The 24615-nt window shown below is 41.9% G+C and overlaps 1 protein-coding gene across 8 annotated transcripts in view; it reads left to right on the top strand.

The window, feature by feature from the left end:
* The window catches only part of PHF3 (PHD finger protein 3), a 95019-nt gene extending 77002 nt beyond the window's left edge, over positions 1 to 18017 (top strand). For all 8 annotated transcript variants that reach the window (XM_006135513.5, XM_075923691.2, XM_006135516.5 and 5 more), the window contains 7 exons: positions 1841 to 1972; positions 2684 to 2819; positions 5201 to 5396; positions 7317 to 7464; positions 11188 to 11277; positions 12101 to 12296; positions 14984 to 18017. In XM_006135513.5, the coding sequence (XP_006135575.3) occupies positions 1841 to 1972; positions 2684 to 2819; positions 5201 to 5396; positions 7317 to 7464; positions 11188 to 11277; positions 12101 to 12296; positions 14984 to 17166 (3081 nt within the window). In that variant the 3' untranslated portion in view covers positions 17167 to 18017. The remainder of the gene's footprint in view (positions 1 to 1840; positions 1973 to 2683; positions 2820 to 5200; positions 5397 to 7316; positions 7465 to 11187; positions 11278 to 12100; positions 12297 to 14983) is intronic.
* The last annotated feature ends 6598 nt before the right edge of the window (positions 18018 to 24615 follow it).

Here is a 24615-nt window from a genome sequence, read left to right on the forward strand (position 1 = left end):
TGAAACTGACCAGCAGCTGAATCGGGGAAGCCGGGAGCAGAGCAGCTGGGGTGCTGCCGGGTTGGTCTCGTAGCGCTGCCCCTCGGCACTGCAGGACCAACCTGGGAGGACCCCAGCTGCTCTACCCCAGGGGTTCCCAAGTCAGCTGCTGCTGAAACAGATCAGCGGCTGATTCCAGGAAGCCCTGGGCAGAGCAGCTCTGCCCCGGCTTCCTGGAATCAGCCGCTGATCTGTTTCAGCAGCGGCTGAATCGGGGACCCCTGGGGCAGAGCAGCTGGGGTCCTGCCGGGTTGGTCCCGCAGCGCTGTCCTTTGGCACTGCGGGACCAACCCGGCAGCACTCCAGCTGCTCTGCCCCAGGCGTCCCCAAGAGCAGCTGGGGTGCTGCCGGGTTGGTCGCCCCTCGGCACTGCGGGACCAACCCGGCAGCACCCCAGCTGCTCTTGGGGACGCCTGGGGCAGAGCTACGGGATCAACTGGGCAGTACCCCAGCTGCTCTGTCCCAGGCGTCCCCAAGAGCAGCTGGAGTGCTGCTGGGTTGGTGCTGCAGTGCCGCCCCTCGGCGCTGCGGGACCAACCCGGCAGCACCCCAGCTGCTCGATTGCAGGCATCCCCGATTCAGCCTCTGCTGAAACTGAGGAGCAGCGGCTGAATCAGGGACGCTTGGGGCAGGGCCGGACTATTGTAAGGGGGGGCTATGAGGGGTCTGGGATGGCATCCCCTCCCACCCCACTCCAGACCCCTCATAGTCCCCCCTTCTGATAGTCCGGTATATCTGATAATCCGGCAGCCCCTGGGTCCTAAAGGTGCCGGATTATCGGAAGTTTACTGTATAGGATTCTGTACAGAATGTTCCAGCTCAGAATTGGAGTAAGCTAATTGAATACTGTTTGGCTGATTATGTGTTCAGAATGAAACTTTAGAGAAGTGTGAACAGTCCTCATTCTGTACAATGGGATACTTACTCTAAAACTCATTGATGGTGAAATAAATTTCAGGATTAAATATGTCAGTTCTTGTTTGTATTGCAGTAGTGCCTGGGAATCCCATTCATGGGTCAAGATCCTAACTTCTTCCTGTGCTATTCCAATATGCTGGTTTAATTTTATGAGATAACCCCAGGATATCTGATGTGCTATACCAGAGGCCTTGCTGGAGGATTTAGACGTCACTGCCATAGACCAGTAAAACTAGGGGTTTTTGTTATAGTAGCAAATTACTTGTGCAAACAAGCTGAGAGGCGTGTTTTTAATTAGCAGTTTGAGTTCTTTGACTCGTTCTTTGACTCAGTAGCCGCATCAAAGCAAGGTATTTTATTCTTAAAATACATGCCTGGCGGAGCAACAATAGTTGTCTGCCATATAAAATGTGTTTCAGTACATGATAATACTTGTCTGCTTTTTTGCTCTGTGATGGAATATATTTCATGAAGTGATCCGTAAGAGAATTGTTTGGCAGACAGATATTTGTTTTGTAAATAAAATATGAAGTCTGTTAGCCAGATTTGGATTATGTGATCAAAGTAACCTGCCCTGAAATGTGTGGAGAGGGACTTGCTCATAATTTATTTATAATGCAAGTCTGATAGGCAATCATTGACACTGCAGGTGAATATTTGGCATGCTCTAGCGGTCATGTATCATTGACACTGCAGGTGAATATTTGACATGCTCTAGCGGTCATGTATTTCATAAAACTATTTAATTTCTACCAAACGGCCTTCCTTAAAATTACATTTGAACTAGAATATTTTGTACTGTCTCAGCATTTCAGATTCCAAGCATTGACTTCCATATCACTTCTATTAATGTGTAAATATGTATAATACTACTGTTTTATAGACAATTGAAATGATTGAGAGAGAGCAAAGAGAAGTCGAAAGGAGACCAATAACAAAAATTACTCACAAAGGAGAAATAGAAATTGAGAGTGATGCTCCAATTAAAGAACAAGAAGTAGCTATGGAAATTCAGGTAAATAAAAACAAAGTGGAGTTTTATTTTAATTCTAAGGGGAGATTGAGGAGGTTTGTTTTTTTTAAAGCAATAGTTATACATAATTTTATTTTAAAGTATATTAAAATAATGTAATGTTCTTTATACAGAGGAATTTAGTAGTAGTTTAACTCTTAAAGTTTAAGGTATTTCTGTTGTGTTCTTATGATTTTTGGCAACACAGTAAAGTAAATCCTACTTTACTTTATTCCTGTGGAAAAATCATAAAATATGACAAGTCCTGTGGCACCTTATAGACTAACAGATGTATTGGAGCATAAGCTTTCATGGGCAAAGACCCACTTTGTCAGATGCATCTGACGAAGTGGGTCTTCGCCTACAAAAGTTTATGCTCCAATACATCTGTTAGTCAGTCTGTAAGGTGCCACAGGACTCCTTGTTGCTTTTGCAGATCCAGACTAACATGGCTACCCCTCTGATACTTGACATAAAATATGATTTACTCACTTAAGTCCTTTGAAATGGTTGAGGTGTATGTTCATGTGTATTTTATTTTTTATAATAATAAACTGAAATCGAAGCAAAAGTCTCTCATTTGAGAAGAAGAAAGTGTACAAAGTTTCCAAATGCTTGACTGAGGTAATTGAAATAACATTAAAATTAAGAATTTCGGATGGACCATAAATGTTACAGTCTATTAACTTAAATTGATTGTCTGACCTTTCACAGGAACCCAGTATGATAAAACTGGTAGAGAAGACAGAAGAGATTGAAAAAGATAAAGTAGAAGATGAATCTTCATTTCCAGACACAACAAGTCAACACAAAAATCATCTCTTTGATCTTAACTGTAAAATCTGCATAGGTAAATATTGTAAAAATATATTACAATTAATAACACTTACCACATAGGTAATGCTTTCCAAACAAAGATCTTAACAATAAAAAAACGGATAAAACTTATCCCCCAGTTTGCAGATAAGAAAGGAGTTAACATTATGTCCTTTCTTATCTGCAAATTGGGAGGATAAGTTGTATCAATTTTTTTGATTCAGTATACCTTAGTGTTGCTCAGAGAGACCACAGGCATGGTTTGCTGGCAAAGGCTTGGCTGAGTTTATCATCAGCAAAGTGCAATATTATCACAGTGTCCAACGGGGATGCTTAACACATGTATGCCCATGATAAGGTAATACAGTCAGCATAATGTTAAGTGCTATACCAGTACTAAACTGCACCTTCTATAACTTCTCTTTTTATACAAAGATATAAACAAGTCACATACAGGCAGTTCCCGGGTTACGTACAAGATAGGGACTGTAGGTTTGTACTTAAGTTGAATTTGTACTCAAGTCGGAACTGGCGTCCAGATTCAGCCGCTGCTGAAACTGACCAGTAGCTGACTACAGGAAGCCCGAGGCAAAGTTTCTCTGCCCCGGGCTTCCTGGAATCAGCTGCTGATCAGTTTCAACAGCAGCTGAATCTGGACGCCTGGAACAGAGCAACTGGGGCGCTGCCGGGTAGGTCCCTGCAGCACCGCACCTCGGCGCTGCAGGGACCAACCCGGCAGCACCCCAGCTGCTCTACCCCAGGTATCCCCAAGTCAGCTGCTGCTGAAACTGATCAGCCGCTGATTCCAGGAAGCCCGGGGCAGAGCAACTCAGCCTCAGGCTTCCAGTAGTCAGCCGTTGGTCAGTTTCAGCAGCGGCTGACTTGGGGATGCCTGGGGCAGAGCAACGGGGGTACTGCTGGGTTGGTCCAGTAGCGTCGAGGAGCGGCGCTGCGGGACCAACCGGCAGCGCCCCAGCTGCTTTAGCACAGGCGTCCACGAGAAAAGCCTGGTCCGCTGGGATGGGGGGCGGGAGGGCGCACTAGCTGCGCGCCCCTCCCCCCCAGCAGACCACGGAGGCGCGGGCGGCGGGACCGAGACGCGCCACGGTGCTGCAGCCCTGGTCCTCCGTGGCTTTGCTCCGCGTCTCCTTGGTCTGCTGGGGGGGGCCTCCCAGCAGACTAGGGAGACGCGGAGCAAAGCCACGGAGGACCCGGGCGGCGGGACTGCCCAGATGCGCCGCGGTCCCGCCCGGGTAGTCTGCGGCTTTGCTCAGTGTCTCCCTGGTCTGCAGACCAGGGAGACGTGGAGCAAAGCCGCGGAGGACCTGGGCGACGGGACCGCGGCACGTCTGGGTGATCCGCGTCTCCCTGGTCTGCTGGGGGGGGCCCCCAAGCAGACCAGGGAGATGTGGAGCAAAGCCGCAGAGGACCCGGGCGGCGGGACCGCCAAACGTGCCGCGGTCCCGCTGCCCGGGTCCTCTGCGGCTTTGCTCCACATCTCCCTGGTCTGCTGCCTCCCCCCCCCCCCCCCCCCCCCCCCCCCCCAGCAAACCGGGGAGACGCGGAGCAGCTTTTCTTACCCCGGAGGATGTGGGTGGCAGGGCCGCGGTGCGTCTGGGTGGTCCTACCGCCCGCATCCTCCGGGGCGAGAAAAGCCCCATTCGTAAGTCGGGTCCGCGTAACTCGGGGACTACCTGTATTACATTCAGTATTATTGATGACCATCCTTGTACCTTATACTTCAAACAAAACACCCTAATTCAGGGGTGGCCAACCTGTGGCTCGTGAGCTGTATGAGGCTCTTCAAAGGAAAATTGTGGCACCCGTGGCACGGTTCCTGCAGCTGTTCTGTTTTTCCGTGCTCTGACCTTTTTTCCTTGTCTGGTCAGGGCGCTTCTTGTGGCAGCGAGATCTGACACTGCTGCTGACAGAAGCCTGCTTGGGCTCTTAAATAGGCAGTGTTTTTTGGGTTTTTTTTGCTCAACAGCTTTTTTTCCCTTGGCTCTTTGTGCTGTATCCACCACTATTTTGGCTCTTTGTCTGTAACAGGTTGGCCACCCCTGCCCTAATTTATTATCTTGTCATTCCCTCATTTTATGAGGGGTCTGTGTGCTTCTGTACCATCCTTGCAGGTCAGGAATGAGCTTACTTGGTTAGTTCTGTCAAGATCTGCACTGGTTCACAATCTAACTTTGGTTAGTTGTGGTCCAGCAAGGATTACAGACAATATGAAAGATGATAGGGATATGTAGTCAATGAAGGAGCTCTCCATAGGAGTTTTGCCTATTTCATTGATGCTTCAGATTTTTCTTTAGTTTATCCATTTTTGATAGCATCTGATATCTTTCTCCTATTTTCAGATAAAGAATTGTTCTTTATTAGTAGAAAATAATCTTTCTATTTCACTTTTTCAAGGTCGAATGGCACCACCTATTGATGACCTTTCTGTAAAAAAAGTGAAAGTGTCTGTAGGAGTTGCACGTAAACAATCAGACAATGAAGCAGAAAACATAGCAGATGCACTTACTGCAACGTCAAATATTTTAGCCTCAGAATTATTAGAAGATGATAAACAAGAATTGGCAAAATCAGCATTCTCCTCTATCCCAAGGTAACAAACTTCTTGTGATATCTGTATTTTTAAAAAAAAAACCTTATGAATGTTCTGTCAAGCTAAGATTAATATAAGTGAAAACATGAAATATTAGTTAAAATAGAGAATGCTGTGTAGTGAGGTGCATTCACCTCTTGTTAGGACCCCTGGTTAAGTGTGGGAAACTGGCACACATTCTCCATGTGGCCCTCCTTAGGTTTAGGTCTTAATTAGTCCTGAAGTCAATGATCTCAGCCTTGGTATGAAGCTGTACTCCTGGATGTTCCCCTGGAAGCACTGTGTCTTCACCTTCTCTGGCTGTCAGCCCCTAGCTCTTTTTCTTGGTCACTAAAGAGTTCAGTCCCCCTACTGAGGTGACTCAAAGTCCAGGCCAGTTCCTCCAGTGGCTAGTGGATACACGGGGAGGACCCGGGTTTAGCCACTACTTTGGGTCCTAGCTTATTGAGCCTGCAGATAGTAGCCATCTGCCAAGTCTCTTTATCTAAGCTACACCACTGTTTAATTCCATGAACCACTTTTCCACAGTCCTGCACCTTCTTCACCCTTACTTCAGGGCATTGGCCTGATAGAGTCCTAGCAACCAGTTCAAAGCTCTTTGTAATTCTCCCTTGCTTCTGCCAGTGCTGTGCTATCCTAAGTCCTTCAGCTCCCTCAGCCAGCCACATGCCCTTCCAGCTCCAGCAAGGAACTGAACTCACTCTGGCCCTGCAGCTCTTTTTATATTAACCTAGTGGGCACTTACTGGCTGCTCCCTGCAGTCCCTTTTTGATTGGCTGTGGGCCACACAGCTGGGAAGACCCTCTCTTGGGTTGTGTGTGGCAGGGCCAGGAGGCGTCCAGCAAAGTGGCCTCAGAGAGTGATCAGACTGTCCAAATGCGTCTTTAAATAACTGGCTTTTTGTACCTCTTGTGATGTAAAGTGGCATTACTTTGACAGACCAGTAGCATTGTATAATATTTCAAAATTATAGTAAAAATGAAAATTTCGAAAGGAGTGTTTCACCAAGACATTTTAATTAAATCTTTCACCCAAACCCTTCAAAGAATCTAAACTTCAAAGTTTTAAAAAAATAAATTTGAAAAACCTGTGAAGATACGCTTGAAGCTCTCTCTACTAAATATCTTTTCAATGTAAAGAAATTAGCCTTAGAAGAGAGATTGGCAAAATAATGTACTATATTACCTTAAATAATTTTTAGGAACTTTGCTAGAAGCTCAAATTCCTCGTTTTCTACCCCTTTTCCTTTTGAATAGGGATGTTAAAATGTTAAAAAGGTAAACGTGTAACTGCCGAAAATTTAGCAGTTACATGTTTACACGGAGGGGAGAGGCGGGAGCTGGTGCTTGCAGGAAGGCGGCTTTTAAGCCAGTTCCCCGCAAGCACTGGCTCCTTGCTTCTCGCCCCCGCTGCTGGCTCTATATCAGAAGCATCAGTGTGATGGGGTAGGGGGACAGGTAACTCTGTGGAAGCTGATACGCGCAGGGAGCCAGCTTAGAAGCCAGCTCTCTGTACTTACCAGCTCCTTCCTACCCACTCATGCTGCTGCTTTTGTATTGGGAGGGGGGGCAGCGGTGAGAGGTGGGCTGGTGGCTCCCACTGATACAGAGGCAGCGAGGGGGGGGGGGGAGGGGAGAGCTGTGTGTAACTGTGTACATGGGTACACATTCACATTCCTACTTTTGAACAGCCTCATACTTTCCCCAACATAACTGAAAATTAAACAACTTGTGACAGACTTAATGACCCTTCTGGTCCCCTCTAACTCTAGGATTCTAATAATGCTAAATATCTTATTTTCATATAGCTATTTTCAGTGAGGTTGATTTCAAGCGTTGTATAAATTAGCCTGATTGCGTATATTTGTAAGTGGCACAGAGTCTAGCCATTATTCCTTTTTTTAACACTTGTTTTCTTAAGATCTGAGACGCCTGGTACTGTTGAAAGTGAAACGCTGTTCCTGGCTCGACTGAATTTCATCTGGAAAGGTTTTATCAATATGCCTTCTGTAGCAAAGTTTGTTATCAAGGCCTACCCAGTCTCTGGCTCTTTTGAGTATTTAACTGAGGTATTGTATGTTTATTAAAACATTTATATTTATCATGAAGAATGAACATTTTATTTAAACTATTCACTTACTTTAAGACTTCAAAATTAAATTGAGGGATCATAGTGGTACTAAGGTGAAAAGCAAAGCATGATTGTTGCACTAAATACTATATTAGCAGGTTAATCTACATTAGTATTTATTTCTTATCCAGCATTACCCGGATTCAGGGCTGCTCCAGGGTGGAGGTGTCTATGCACCTGCTTTTCCTTTGGGCTGGCCAGAACAGGGGGCATGTTGCAGCATTTTGGGGGAACTGCTCCCTAGGGCTGTGGTGCTTTCTGCCCCCCCTGTGGTCATTTTGAGTATAACTGTTCCTGCTATTACACCCCTTCTTTTCCATTTGATGCAAAACATTTGCATCCTGTACACATCCCATTGTTTTGGCAAAACCAAATTCTGATGTTGCTTTAAGTTACTATGAGAGGAAGTTGCATACTATTCAGGAGGAGTTCTTGAACAAATGAACTCATGGATGGATGGACACACAGATGTACAAGCTCTCTAAAATATATAGTAGATGAAGTATATTTAAACTTGCCTGAAAGGATCCTATGGTTTACCAAGATTTAAGCTTTTTTGCAGTGTTTCAGGATACTTCCCTCCTATTTTGTTTCTTGCAATAACTTTCCAAGTGCAACGTTTATTCTTAAAGTCCATCAAAACAAGTGAACCCAATAATCAAAGGATTGAGAAATCAACTAGATGTTTACTAAGCATACATTTATTTTTCCTTAAATTTTAACTTATGTGAACTGTCTATTAAAATGATCACAATATCAGTTTGAACAATAACACTTCCTGGGCTGCTCCTTTCTTCTCGATAGTGTTCATCACTTTGTAAAGTGCAGGAGAGAAACAAGATAAAATTGGCCATTGAAAAAACAGCTATAGTGGTGGGAATATTCTGGTTAGCATTGAGAAAATGCTAGGTTAGTTTTACATTACATTTTTTTACTTTAAGCATGCAAAAACCTTTTTATATGGAAGAAAAGCATGCAGGTAATCACAATTTGTATAACAAAAACTGCAGCCTTTGTTGTAAGTTTGTCTGTAGTTAAGGTCCAAATTCTTGAACCACAGTAATATAACTGATGTTTTATACCTTTTTATGGATTAAATTTTGTCATTGTCATTGTTTTGTAATCTCTTCACAGTTGAGATAGGTAAGATGAGGATGGGGTTATAAATTGTTTATAATGGTAGTCTTTGGGGACTAAAGTGTGATCAGTGGTATCACAATGCTCTGTGTTTGTGCAAGGTGAATCAGACACAGTACACTTTCCAGCCTTATATTCAGTGTTAGGCTCTCTGTTAGCATGATTACATTTAGTTTGTTGTCTTGTGACTCCATGGTAGTATAAGTTATAATTCATGCTCTGCATTGCACTAAAATTTAGCATTGAAGGACAATAAGTCACATAATCCGTACAGTTTACTGTGTATTAATTTCAAAAAAAATTCTTAATTTGTCAAATTATTTTGGAAATACACCCATTTTTAGTTTTTGGCAATGAATTAGTCTCAAAATAAGTCTCCCAGATATTTATTTTTTAATTTAGTTTTTGTAATAAGATTTCCTCAGATTACATTGTAATTGCATTATTTCCACATGTTCATTCTGAAACATTGACTCTTTGCAATAACATTTTTCTATTTGTGGTCTCTGCCTAAAAATTGTTTTTGGAAATCTGAGGGGAAAAAAATTGATCTTCCTTTCAATGTTAAGTTATAAGAGTACAAAGCACTTTTTCTACTGTGTGTGAAGGTATTGTTTCTGTTTTTTCCCCACCTAGAAGAATGTAAACTTTTAGACTTCCAAATTTTCTATTCATAAAGTTTTTGAGTACAGCTTTGACCTCCCTGCGGCTGGGGCTGGAGCTCCTTGGCTTCTCTCTCCGCTGCAGCCTTGACTATTGCCAGGGCAGATCTCTGTAGCTGAGGCCAGAGCTTCCTGGCTGTCACCAAGCTCACCGGTCAATGGGGTCAGAACTCCCTGCCATGCTACTCCCTCCCCCCAACACTGAACTCCTGGCTGAATCTCCAGTCCCCCCCTGCCACACTCCTGCCCTGCCCCTGACTTCCCTCTTCCTGTGCTCTGTGGTCCAGCATGTTGCCAGACCAAAGAGTCCAAGTTTAGAGAGGTACAACCTGTAACAAGAGCTTTGCTAAATTTGACAGACAATATTTTTTTTACAATGCTAATCATGATATAGTTCATGTGCATAGATATTTCACTATAAAATTGACAAGAACAGTTTTATAAGATGAACAGATTTTTTGGTATGAATGTGGTAAAAGAGATTTTTCTTTACTACTAGTCTGACTTCCAGTGGGCCGACAGCTTCTGCGGGCTCCTGGGCATGGTGTGCATGGGCAGTTCCACACCCTCAGAAGTCTTAGCGCTACCCAGACTATGGTGCTGGAAACTCTCTACCCTCAGAGCCACACGGAAGACAGTGCTGCGCTCTGGTGCTGATGCTGGCCCCTTTTGTGTATAAAGTTATGAAAAGCTTACATTACATGTAAAACAGTGTGAATATGTTAACATGGTAGCACTAGTATTTAGTATTGCTGCACATGCATGTAGTAGTAGCATGAAGGGCATGAATGCATGCAACTTTAACCGTAGCATTTTCTGACTTGAGTGCTTATTTTAATGTATGGATTTTGTCACTTTTGCGTTTAATTGGTGATAAATAGTAACACACATTAGATCTGCAAATATAAATATTAATTACACAATCCAGTCTCTAGATGATTCAACTAATATCAAACCATGGTTTAAGGCAATCACTTGTCACTATAAACACAGATATGTGTATTTTTTAATCTCATAAGCATATATAATTGATTCTTAAGTGAAATCCAAAATAAATTTGACCTAAATTTTAGGATTTTAAAAAATACAGCGTCTAAGATGAGCAGAAATTTTCAATGATGTCTTCTGAAATACCAGTGTCAGCTGTTTTTAAACATCTAAAGTTAATCTTCCTTCTCATGCAAGTATTTAGTTTGCAAATGAAACTGGCTATTATCAAATGTGAAATGTCATTAATTTTCATTAAGACAAAAGACGTCACAAAGGAAATAATATAAGTATTGGAAAGTAAATTAGATTTTAAAAAAATTCACCTTAATATAAGGTGTTACTAGCTGGTAAAATTACATATTAATTAGCCCAGGCCCTTTACTAGCTCAGAGAAGAGCAACAAAAATGATTGAAGGTCTACAAAATATAACCTGTAAAGGAAGGCTGAAAGAATCGGGTGTGTTTAGTTTGGAAAAGAGAAAAAAAGAGGGTACATGATAGCCGCTTTCAAGTACCTAAAGGAGGAAGGAGAAAAATTATTCTCCTTAACCTCTGATAACTGGACAAGAAACTATAAGCTTAAATTGCAACAAGGGAGGTTTAGGTTGGACATTAGGAAAAACGTCCTGTTGGTGTTTAAGCACTGGAATAAATTGCCTAGGGAGGTTGTGAAATTTCCATCATTGGAGATTAAAAGTAGGTTAGAGAGACATCTGTCGGACAATCTAGATGGTGCTTGGTCCTGCCATGAGGGCAGGGGACTGGACTTGATGACCTCTGAAGGTCCCTTACAGTTCTAGTATTCTGTTATTTTGAAATCTGTTTCAGTAGACAAAGTGGATTCAAATTATATATCTGCTTTTTTTTAACAGGACTTGCCAGATAGTATCCAAGTAGGTGGCAGGATATCACCTCACACTGTTTGGGAGTATGTAGAAAAAATAAAAGCTTCAGGGACCAAGGTAAGGAGAAAATTTAAGTGGAAGACTTTACCTATTTTCTGCTCAGCCAATATTGAGTATATATAATGTTTTTGAACATTCCTCTGTTGAAAATATGACTTCATGTACACAGCAGAAACTGATAAATAAGGCTATCATCTTATTTTTGCCCAAATCCCTTGTGAAGACCCATTTTTACTGTGATGTTTAAATATAAATAAACCAATTTGAGGGTAGTTGATAATTTTTGTGGTGACCTAGGGCTTAAGAGTTGACAGTGTATTTTATTCCTCCTCCTTACTGTTCATTGGTGACTTGCCAGGATGTTTTGACTTGCCCTTGTGTGGAGAAGATAAAAATAACTCCTCCCTCTACTTTCCCTTTACCATACCTGATGTTAGGGTTCTGGCCTTTCTCCTGTAGTAGTTAATGATGTATCTTTAAACACCAGAAATGGAGCAGAATACAGCTTCCTAAGGAGTGTTTGTAGAATAACATTTGAAATACTCTGAATTTAGCATGCTTCCTCTAAAAAAAAAAAAAAAAAAAAAAAAAAAAAAAAAAAAAAAGGTTGGTGTATAAGATTCAGCAGATGAAGAGAAAATATTTTAAATTTTTTTTGTCATGTACATTGGGGGGCGTTGTTTGTTTTAAAGCCTCTTACTCTCTCTTTTCAATGTTTGAGACACCTTTTTTCACTCTCTCTTGTTATGTTTTCCTTCTTCTAGTCAGTGGTTTCCTCTTTTCTGTGGCTTGTATACTTGAAAACCAATTACTATGAACATTTACTTGAAAAACTATAATTCGTAAAAATTTCAGACTACTTTTTTTTTTTTTTAAACAGGAAATTTGTGTAGTTCGCTTCACCCCAGTAACTGAAGAGGATCAGATTTCCTATGCTTTGCTCTTTGCATACTTCAGCAGCAGAAAGCGTTATGGTGTAGCCGCCAATAATATGAAGCAAGTGAAGGATTTGTATCTTATTCCTTTAGGTGCCTCAGACAAAATTCCACATCATCTTGTGCCTTTTGATGGCCCTGGTAAGTATAATATAGAACAAGGAAAAGTATAAATAGTAGCATTCCCCTCTCCTCCTCCCCCCCCCCACATGAATGAAATACCAATTGTACATGAAAATTAAAATTTAACATTTAGAGTTGCATCAGTGTTTTTGAGTAAATGAAGTAGCATACATCTTTATTCAAATGATATTATTGATCATCCTGGTATTATGACTATCTTCTTGAGAGATTGGAAACCTGTACAGTTATTTGGATGAACATGTTCTAATATTTAATGCAAAAAAGGTTTGTAATCACACTACCATGAGGCAGGAGAGAAAGGGGGAAAGATGAGAAGATCTGACCTTTTGAATAACTCACTGAATAGAGTGGTGCAAGTGATTTCTGACATTTATTCACACTCACTCCGAATTTAAACCTATGTTGACATTTAATACATAATTTTTACAGTACTCAAAATGTACTAGGTACTTATTGTAATAATGACGAGACAGTCATTGCTATCAAGACCCTTGCAAACTAGAGAGATGAGAACAGAAGATTAAAAATCTCTAGATAGAGAGGGATTTTACAAATTCAAGATCTTGAAATTGCTCAGTTTTTCTACACACTCATTCTTAAATTTATAATTATTTTATTCACAAATATTTGGGGAGTGAGGTTTGTGGAATCTCAGTTATTGGCAGTTTCTAAGAGCAAGTTAGACAAACACCTGTCAGGGATGGTCTAGATAATTAGCTTTGCCTTGAGTACAGGCACTGAATTAAAAGACCTCACAAAGTACCTTCTGGTACAACGATTCTGTGATTGTCTGTTCCCTTTTGATGGATTTGGTGAAATTGTAGTTGGTTGTAGAATTTTCAGTAAGACAGCAAGAACTCTTTCCTTCAAGGATTTTGGGGTTTTTTTTGTTTCACATCTTTATTTTGGAAGTTAATCTTGTGAATCTCTGCACATACAAAAATCACAGCACTTATATGCATGACTACTATAGGTTGGACCTTCCTGGTCTGGCACCCTCGGGACCTGAGTGGTCCTGAACAAGGGAATTTGCTGGACCGAGTAGGTCAGGCCTCCGGATTCTCCTGGGACTCCCCTCCTGGTTGCTGCCTTAGGAGAACCTGGTGGCCTGATCTCCTCTGGCTCACTTGCCTGGCTCTGCTGCCCCCAGGGTTCCCTGCCCCTGGCCACCCATTCCAGTGCAAAGCAGCAGCTGCTTGTGGGGTTCTGTGCCCCCTCCTCCCCCCGCCTGGCTCCACGCTAAGAGGTAGCTGCTCCTGGGCTCCCTGCCTTCGCCCCCGTGAGATGGCAGCATCTCCCAGGGCTCTCTGCCCCCAGGTCACCGGCCCTGTGGGCTACCATCCCCCAGGCTAGTTCTGCTCCCAGCAACTTTTAACTTCTGTTGCTGGGGCTCTCTGGTCTAGCAAGTCAGGCATTTGAAGTTTACTACTAGGGGGTATGTCTACACTACCACCCTAGTTCGAACTAGGGTGGTTAATGTAGGCAACCGAAGCTGCAAATGAAGCCCGGGATTTGAATTTCCTGGGCTTCATTTGCATCTTGCCGTGTGCAGCCATTTTTAAATGTCGGCTAGTTCGGACTCCATGCCCGCGGCTACACGCGGCACGGACTAGGTAGTTCGGATTAGGAAGTGGAACGAGGTGTACCGGTAGTTCGGAATAGGAAGCCTAATCCGAACTACCTAGTCCGTGCTGCGTGTAGCCACGGGCACGGAGTCCGAACTAGCCGACATTTAAAAATGGCGGCGTCAGGCAAGATGCAAATGAAGCCCGGGAAATTCAAATCCCGGACTTCATTTGCCTACATTAACCACCCTAGTTCTAACAAGGGTGGTAGTGTAGACATACCCTTATATAGTAAGGGTTAGCCAAACTAAAAATACTTATGGTCTTTATGGTAAGACTTTTGATCAACCTTGACATTAGCTCTTTGGAAAATTATGCGTTTGTCACAATATTTTTATATTGTTTTCTTAGTGAAAACACTGATGCTCTAATTTACCTTTTTTTTGCTCGGCCATCCTCTCTGGAAAAGGGAGATTATACCACCAAAGGATTACCTCTCCTTGAGGTGGCTTTTATATCCTCTTTCTGCTGTAGTGGGGTTGGGGATCTAGTCCATGATATTTCAGATTATTACTTGCTTTAAAAGGATTGGACCTGCACTGAATTCATTTAAATATTAAGTGCAAGAGATTGATCTTGTTTGTGATTTGACTGCGGTTATTTAAGCCGGTACTTCAGGATATTAGGATTCCTTGTGCTCTTTTTAGGTATATTTTAAAATACCCATTATTAAATCTTTTGCTACATTTTAATATGGTGAAGTGTTTTGCAAAGTAGATGATAAGCTTTCGTTATCATTGTTGTTATGTTGACTCAAATAGCTTACAGGAGACCCCCATTTTTAAGGGAACCCATGTTATCTCATACAAACTACCTGGTGTGTATAATTTGTCTCCGATGAGGCAATGGCAGGAAGATCAATGGCTTAAACAGATATTTGTGGTTGCCATATGCCTTTTTAAAAGTGTAACTAATTTGTCACAGAACTGTTTTTTTGGGTTGAGGGGCTGATGGGACCCAAAGAATACTATACACATATGATAAGGAATTCTTTTATTAAAAAGATTGTCTCCAGACAAATACATTTAATTTATTAATTACTTTTGTGATTTTATGCAGGGATTGAAGTACATCGACCAAATCTGTTGTTGGGCTTGATAATTCGCCAAAAAATGAAGAGACAAATTAGTGCTAGCAGCAGTCTTATGGATGACATCCCTGAAAGTGCCCCTAGTAATTTGCTGCCAGAGAAAAAAAGTAAACCAAGTAAACCAGATGTCTCGAATGCTGAAATAGTAGTTGAAGAAGAGGAGGAAGAAAATGACTTTTTTAATTCCTTCACAACTGTGTTACATAAGCAGAGAAATAAGCCACAGCAATCTAATACAGAAGAAATGCCAATAGTTATTGAACCTGTAGTAGAAAGCATAAAAAATGAGCCACCAAAGCCACTGAGATTTCTTCCTGGAGTTCTGGTTGGATGGGAAAATCAGTCTTCTACTCTTGAGCTAGCAAATAAACCACTGCCTGTAGATGATATTCTTCAAAGTCTTTTGGGTACTACAGGGCAGATATATGAACACCATCAGTCATTGGTAGACCAATGTGCTAGTCAAGAAATACCTTTATTAGACGAACAAACAAACTTAAAAGAAGAAAGAATAAATGAAGTAAATACTGATGAAGCTATAGAAACTAAGACTAGACTAGATGATCCACAAGAATCTGCAGATGTTACAGTAACAGTGGATGTGCCAGTTGCAGGGACATCATGTTCTACAGGAACAGCAGGAACTCTGATAAATCTAAGTCTTAAGGGAAAACCACCGGATGTTTCTACAGAAGCTTTTTTAGCAAACTTATCCGTTCAGTCACAGAGTAAGGAACCTGATGATTGTACAGAAAACGATCCAAAGTGGCAGCTGTGTGACAAAGAGAATGTTTTGCAAGAAAGCAAAAGGACCACAAATTCTAGTTTTTCTTCATCAAATGCTGGCAAAGGAAGTGATAATAATGTTAACATAGGTTCTGCTGAAGGTGTGACCACTAATACTTCCAAATCTCCTCAGTTCATTAATCTTAAAAGGGACCCAAGACAAGCAGCTGGCCGAAGCCAACAGATGAATTCTTCAGAAAATAAGGAGGGCGACACTAACAGAAGTGAAGAAAGACAAAATATACAATCTGACCTCTCTGGAAGTGAGCAAATGGAAATAGAAAATAAACAGTCTGAAGAAAAAGGCTTAAACGTGAATCAAAGTGATAGTCAAGCATGGGAGGTGCAAAGTACCTCAGCTCCAACTAAAGCAGATAATATATGTGCTTCACAAATGGAAGATACAAAACACTTACAGGGGGATGCACCAATGAAAAATATTGAAACAGTGCACTCATTTAGAAGAGGACCAGCAACAACCTCGTCTCATTTTGAAAAAGAAAATTCTTCAAATTCTGAATTCACTTCCAAAGTCCCCAGCCCAGTTATGAGTGGAAACTTCTCACCAGTTAGACCTCAACAGCACAATTTTCAACATATTAAATCTAATCTACCTGGATTTCAGTTTCAAACACTTTCACCTCCTAACTTTCCCCCACAGAATAGCCCGATGTTTGGATTTCCTCCTAATCTACCACCTCCACTTCTTCCTCCTCCAGGTTTTGGTTTCACTCAAAATCCTATGATGCCATGGCCTCCTGTTCATTCGTCAGGTCAGCCACCACATTATGTTGGACCCATTGTGCCAGGGCCATCACTGACTCATAAACAATCAAGATTTCCTGGACCAGAAAACTTTTATCAGAGTAAAGACAGTAAGAGACCAGAAAGACGACATAGTGATCCTTGGGGCAGACAAGAACAACATTTAGAGAGAGGGTTCAGTAGGGGAAAAGGCGATCAGCATAGACAGAGGTTTTATAGTGAATCCCAGCACCAAAAGAAAGACAGACATGAAAAAGAGTGGAACAGTGAAAAATACTGGGAACAGGATTCTGAAAGGAATAGAAGGAAAGACAGAAACCAGGAGAAAGAGAGAGAGAAAAAAAACAGAGATGAAGGGCATAGAGACAAAGAGAGGTTACGACCTCCATATAGTGATAGGGGATCTGATGGAAAATCCTCTAGAGAGAGTAGAAATACAGAAAAAAAGATAGATAAACTTAAAAGTGAAGAACATTCTCATGACAAGGAGAAAGAGAGAGAGAAAAGTAGGGAAAGACATAGAGAGCGAGAAAGTGAAAAGAACAAAGACAGACATCACAAAGACAGGGACCACAATGACAGAGCTAAAAGCAAAAGGTAAAAAAGAGCAGGCAGTCTTTCAAAATCTTATTTAAATATCTGTTAGTTGTGTCCTAAAATTTTGTATAAAAATGCCTGCTAGGATTGTGCCATCTTTTTTTATTCAGTGTTGGTGTTTTGCAAAAACAAGTCTGTGTTTTGGTACAAAGTTGTGTACCAATACTCATCTTCTTTTACATTATACCAACTATCCCTAGAAATAGGAGTTCAATATTTTTCAAAATTTTACATTGCTGTATATTCAAAATTTTAAAGATTTCTTTTATTAATATGCAATAAAGGCTTAGACATTTCTTAGTTAATGAAGTTGGCTTTAGTCACGTATGCGTTATAGTTGCTGCCTTTGGTAATTTGTGCTCTCTTCTGTTTTAAGATGCTCCAGTAAAAGAAGAATTTCACATAACCTTGTTTTTAAATTGCACTGTTTTTGAGGACTATAGCAGAGTCTTAATATCACTCATACATTACAACATAAAATACAACATGTGTTGAGTGGTGTGAAATTTTTTTTTAAATGATTCATTAATATAGTAAAATAATTTAGCAGTATTTCCAGTAGTTATCAGGTATTTCCCAAGCATCTGAAGCAGTTTGTGATCAGAAATTAGAAGGCTGAGCTGTCCAAATGTTATTGCTTTAAACTGCACTTGTTTTAATAAGAAAAAAATTTAAACTATATTCTCTAAAATATGATTTGTTACCAGTCAGTTAATTTTCCCATAATTTTTCACGCTTCATAACTTGAATATCTAAGCTTGTACATTATCTTGTGTTTTGCTATCCTTTTTACTGTAAAATGTAAATATTTTAAGGGATATTTTGATTTTAAAAATGATAAAACTTTCTCACATACTTTGTGTGTTTGATTTCATAGGTGTGAAGTAGTAGGCTAAATCAGTATAACAAACAAGATGTAGAATGACTCCTGTAGCTTTGCTTTACACTTCATGGCTAGTGATTATTTTTGACCATGTCAGGGCTTTTAATAAACAGAGCAGTTCAGATTTTATGGTGACTGGCATCCACTGATACTTTTTGAAAAAACAAAATATTTCTGTCTTACACTTTTTTAAAAATACAGTATTTTGCTCATTTTGTTGAATTTGCTTTTGAAAAAAATATTCTACCATTGGATTATTCTGCCCATCATGCTGTTTTTCACTATTGGGTCTAATTGTTTTTACTTAAGAATATTGTGTATAAAGACATTTGAATACATTGCCTTATCTATGAACACAGATTTTTGCACTTTGGTGTAGACTAAACCTCTTCTTTCTAATAATAGATATGTGATTAAAAGACAATAATTAACTTTTAAAATTGGTAATGTGTTTAAAAATAGCTTTCTATTTGCAGACATTGCACATAGCTCTACAGCCAAATTAAATAAGGTTAAATTTAAATATATTCTACCAAATAAAGGTGGTGTTAGCTTTTATTGTATAATTATTCCTAAGCCAGTAGCTCTGAAGATTTATTTCTCAATTAAATTAGGAACTAGAAGCCATATTTAAACCCTTAATTTAAAAATTCGACATGGCCTATTGTCTACAGGATGTGAACCATTCTTTTAAAAATTAGTTTCATTATTCAAGTGATAGTTGTGCTATTAATTCCATGGTTGTTAATAAATCATCAGTGTTGTAGTGTTGCTTAGCATTTCAACAAATTGGGTTGTTTCGGCCAAGAAATCTAAGTTTAAATATCCTTTTTCTCGGGGGGGGGGGGGTCTATATGCATAAAAACATTCCTTTATATTCATTTTTCAAGTAGATAATGTTTTGTGTTTGTTAGATTTATATTCTTACTTAAAGTGGTAACCTTATTTATGTGATTAAGTTTTAAATAATTTCATTATCTGTATTAGATGTCTGTTATATAGGCTTTCTTTTAATCTGCCTTAGTCTCCTTCGCAGTCTGCTGGTGCTAACATGTCACCTCATCTTCTTTGTATCATAAATTCGGTACAAGTCAAAATGAAGTCCACCCCTTAAAAATTAGCATGTCTGTCTATATCAGAATGGTTGTTTGAAAAGGTAATTTGTGGACATGATAGCCTGTCCCATACTGAGGCCAATACTAGGAGCAATATCAAATGAAGGTACACAACTCCAGCTATATGAATAGTGCAGCTGGAGTCAATGTATCTTTAGATCGACTCACTGCGGCATATCCACTGTGCAGGAGTTGACGGGGGAAGCTTTCCCTTCAACTCACCTTACTTTTCTTGATCTGGTTGAGTACTGGAGTCAACATCAGAGTGATCAGCAGTTGATTTTAAGGCGTCTTTACTAGATCTGCCAAATTCACCCCTAGGGGATTGATCCTCACATGGTAAATCTAGACAAGGCTTGAATCACTATCAAAAACATGCTGATTGGATATAGGACAACATGGTGTCCAATGTCTGGCTCTCAATTGTGGCCTGCAAAGATACTGGTGTTATAAAAATTATTAATTGATGATGACGAGGAAATCTGTTTCCAGAGTCCTGCCCTTCTTTTATTAAACTCAACTGAATAAATTTCATCACAGAGCAGTAGTATAAAGCTGTGGCCCGCCGAGTTGGCCTCCCATATCTTCCCTTCCCCATAGCAATGGGAGCAGCTCTGGTAAGAACTAGAGATGTCAACAAGTAGTTGAGTAGACAATCAATAAGCCTGGGCTTATTGGTTATCTAGTAGACTACTCACATTTCCTTCCCCCTTGCTGCCTCTGTATCAGCAAGTGTGAGCCCACTGTATCAGAGGCAGCAAGGAAGGGGGAAGCAGGAGCTGCCTTATTGTTCTCCCCCCGCCCCCCGCTGCTGCTGCCTCTATCAGATAAAGGTATCAGCATGGAGGTGAGGGGGGGAAGAGATGGTATAGCAGAGCTGGTACTGGGGGGAGCCAGTGTTTATGCTTCTGCTCTTCCCCTTGCTGATAGGGGCATCAGTTCAGGGAACAGGGGAGGCTGCTGCAAAGCAGCCTCTGCCCACGGGGAGGCCCAGGCGCACAATAGACAAAGGGTACTCTGCATCCTGCTGCCGGGGTCCAGCCTCTGTCTACAGCGGGCCCACACTCGCTGTGGACAGAAACTTCTCTGTAGGATGCAGAGCAGCATCTGTCCATGGGAAGATTGGACTCCTGCAAACAGGGGCTGCTGCTGAACCAGTCTCAGTCTGCAGCAAGCCTGGGCCAACATTAACAGAGGCTGCTTTGTGGCAGCCCCGCCTTCTCCCCTGCAGCAGCCTTGGTCTGTGGGAGGAGTTTGAACACCCCCCTCTCACCCCCGAACAGGGGGTGGCAGGTAGCTGGTCTACAAAGGGAGCTGGTTTTTAAACTGGCTCCCCTCATGGACTGACTCCCACTTGATACAGAGGCAGCAATGGATGGCAGGAGGCTCTCCAGGAGTGGGCAGATTGCTCTAGCTACCACACTGCACCACCCCAGGGACTATAGAATAGTTGACTAACCATTAAGAATTCATGCAGTTACTTTAGTATTCTGTTACTTGATAGCTAACATTCCTAGCTAAAAGTGGTGTGAGCAGTAGCTGTCTCTTCCATACTGCAGCTGCTAAACTATTTCCTTGTTGTATCACATCTCAGGGGAAGGAGAGAGGGGAAAGTAGCTGGTTACTCCATTATTTGGCTTACCTGTTCATTTGTGGGAGACCTGGGGAAAAGAGAGCAAGATACATAAATACAAAGGATGGCTCTCCTCCCTCCAAGAGGTAGCCTGGGAAAGGGGGAAAAGAGAAGCTGACCACCTCCCTAAGATACTTGTTGCACCTCCCTGTTTCTTAGTACTAATTACTGTTGTAAGCTTCTTTAACTTGCTAATCAGCAACAGTCTACCGGGATAGGGACAGCTGCAAAGCAATATTCTTCAGGTACTCCTTTCACTACTTCTGTATGTCTACAGGGGAGAGGGAGGCATAGGAATCTCTGTGTTCATTGCGGACTACTTCACACTGGAACAATCCCCAACAGAATACTTATGAGTAGTTCCTTTCTCCGCATTGCCTAAACAGAGTAAAGAAGGGGGAACATGCCAATGTCTGTCCCAAAGTATTTACTATTGTCCCTTAACATTTAAGAAATATTTTGATAAATAGGTGAGACATTGCTGCATTATATGTATCCTGAACTGGGCCTGGAGATGGTTATTGGGTTCTTCAACTAGATCTACATTATTTTATTGTCTCCATAGCAGGCATCTGGCATGAAAATTATACGATTCTTGCTCATTAGCTGGTTTTATCCATGTAATTTCTCTTCAGTTCAGTTGATGTAAATCCATGTAATTTCTCTTCAGTTCAGTTGAGTACATTGTGTGTGTGTGTGTGTGTGTGTGTGTGTGTGTGTGTATATATATATATATATATATGTATATATATATATATATACACATACATACAGGCAGTTCCCGGGTTACGTACAAGATAGGGACTGTAGGTTTGTTCTTAAGTTGAATCTGTATGTAAGTCGGAACTGGCGTCAGCCGCTGCTGAAACTGATCAGTTTCAACCGCGGCTGAATCTGGATGCCAGTTCTGACTTACATACAGATTCAACTTAAGGAACCCAGGTGTCCCCAAGTCAGCTGCTGCTGAAACTGATCAGCGGCTGATTTCAGGAAGCCTGGGGCAGAGCAACTCTGCCTGGGGCTTCCTGTAGTCAGCCGCTGGTCAGTTTCAGCAGCGGCTAACTTGGGGACGCCTGGGGCAGAGCAGCTGGGGTGCTGCTGGGTTGCTCCAGTAGCGCGGCTCCTCGGCTCTACTGGAGCAACCCAGCAGCACCCCAGCTGCTCTGCCCCAGGTGTCCTGATTCAGCCGCTGCTGAAACTGACCAGCAGCTGCTGAATCAAGATGCCTGGGGCAGAGCAGCTGGGGTGCTGCCGGGTTGGTTCGGAGCGGCGCTGTGGGACCAACCCGGCAGCCCCCAGCTGCTCTACCCCAGGGGTAGGCAAGAAAAGCCTGGTCTGCTGGGGGGGGGGGGGCACTAGCTGCACCCTCCCCCCCCCCCTCCCCCCAGCAGACCAGGGAGACGGAGAGCAAAGCCGCGGAGCACGCCCGCAGCGGGACAGCCCAAGCGCGCCCGGGCTGTCCCGCTGCGTGGGCGGCTTTGCTCAGGTGTCCCTGGTCTGCTGGGGGGGGGTCCAGCGGCTTTGCTGGACCCCCCCAGCAGACCAGGGAGACCGGGAGAAGCTTTTCTCGCCCCGGAGGATACGGGTGGCGATCTGCTGCCCGTGAGCTCCGGGGCGAGAAAAGCCCCGTTCATCAGTGCGGATCCGACATAAGTTGGATCCTCGTAAGTCGGGGACTGCCTGTATATATCTTAATAGAGTTAATTCCTACTTTGAGAAGAGAACTTGAGCTGTAATAAAAGTGAAAAGGGAAGAAGGTAGAAATCCACCGCTATTGTTTTTGATGTAAACATTTCATTTATACAGTAAATTACTAGCAGTCAATTGAAATTTAAAAACTTAAATGGCATTGACAGCCACTGAACGCATGAAATATAATACAAGTTTCTGTTTTATTGTTCATTAAAATACACAACTAGGCATTTACAAAATGAATTTAATTTGCTTTCTTAGTATAAAAGGTCTATGGTTGAGATTTTAAACTGCCATGAGAATTGAACTTCAGTGGGTAGATCTGTGTCTGACTCTCCTACACATCTTGGAAAACACTACCTACACTGAAGGAAAACTACAGTGTTTTTCTATAAAGCATGGTGTGTGTGTGTGTGTGTGTGTGTGTGATGTTATTCCACAAAGGCTGGATTTATAGGCAGTTTTAAAGAGAAACTAAGACTAAAAGTTTTTGATATTAAAATGGGAAAAGTACTGGATTTTGGATGACAGTAGTAGACAGTTTTGTGTATGTGTAAATAAAACTCAGGTAAATGTAGTTAGTTTTTTGTATACTATTTCCAGATAGTTTCCAGGAATTCCCAGTAAAACTGGGCAACCTGTGCTCCATCACCATTCCTGAGGACTGGTTTTTTATGTCTGTTTGTCTTTCTGTTTCTTTACTAATACCATGTACTTAAGAATGTTGGGCTAAACAAGTGGGTGAGGAGACCATGAGATTAAATGTTTTTCAGGCTTTTGCCATAATTATTAGATATAATCTGACTGTGCATTAAAATATATACAGTTTTAAAATTACACACGTGAAAAAGATTTAAATTTTCCTAAATGCGACATTTGAAGTCTAGTGCCTTTGTGTGTTGATTTTAATATAGAATGTTTCTTTTTGTATTAGTCCAGCTGAGAGCTGAAGCTAGATAAATTCAAATTGTAAATAAAGCATCAATTTAAACAACAGAGTAATTAATCATAGTAACAAATAAACAGTGGGCTACATTTTCCGTTAGTTCTACTCTTTATATCAAGAGCAGAGATCTTCCTAAATGGTATTATGTAGATCAACTAGAAGTTATGGGCTTGATGCAGAAATTACAGGGAGAAATGCTGTGGCCTGTTATTCAGGAGGTCAGACTATATAATCATCAGTGTCCTTTGTAGCTTTAAACATCTATTACCTAAAATCTACAATTTTAGCAGGACAATACCCATCTATGGAGAAAGTTCTGCTATTCTAATAACTAACTTATAAAGGGCCGGGTTTTTGAAAGAGATCAGCTCTCATTTTAGGCATCTAATTTGAAATGGACAGATTTTCCAAAAGAACTCATTAGCACTTCCCATTGAGAAGAAAAGGATAGCAACAAGGGCTTGTCTACATAGTGAGTAAAAAGCTCAGAGTAGCTGTTTGTATGGACACACAAAGTATAGTTGAGTGCTCTTTGGAAGTAGATTAACCCATACCTTAAAAGGGCATATTCATAAGGTATGTTGAAACTGGAGCTTGAAGAAGTAATTTCCAGCTCAGTCAGACATAACCACAGCTTTTCTGGAGCTAACATGCTCAAAAGAGAAGGGTAGCTATGGTGACAAGTGGCAGGTTAGGCTAATACAGGCTTGGGCAAAATAGAGCCAGCAGTCTGGAGCCAGCTCCCCATACCACCAGATCAGGCCTGTGAACGCAGTGGGGAGCCTCAGGCAGATTCCCTGCTCCCCATGCTGCTCAGAAAAGCAGCTGCCAGGCTGTTTGTGTCCCACAGCTGTGGGAGAGGAGGGGGAGAGGCTTCATGCACTGTTCCTTCCCCAGCACAATCCCATTGGCCAGTTTCTGGACAATGGGAGCTGTCTGTTTGAAGAACAGGCAGTGTGCAAAGAATTACTTCCTCCTCCCCTCAGGCTCTTATTCAGAGATGCACATGGGGGCACGTTCAGACACAGGGATGGGGCAGGCAAGGAGCCTGCCTGAGAAATGTGCTGGCTTGCGGGCTGGGAGTCACCCAGGAAAGTCTCTGGGTTAGAGCTTGCCTCTGGCACCACAGCCTCTGCCTCCCTCCCTCCCTGCAACCCGCTGCCACCCCACATAAGCCAAACCCT

Source organism: Pelodiscus sinensis, chromosome 3 (genome assembly GCF_052426305.1).
Source record: "Pelodiscus sinensis isolate ZL-2025 chromosome 3, ASM5242630v1, whole genome shotgun sequence".
NCBI lineage: Eukaryota > Metazoa > Chordata > Testudines > Trionychidae > Pelodiscus > Pelodiscus sinensis.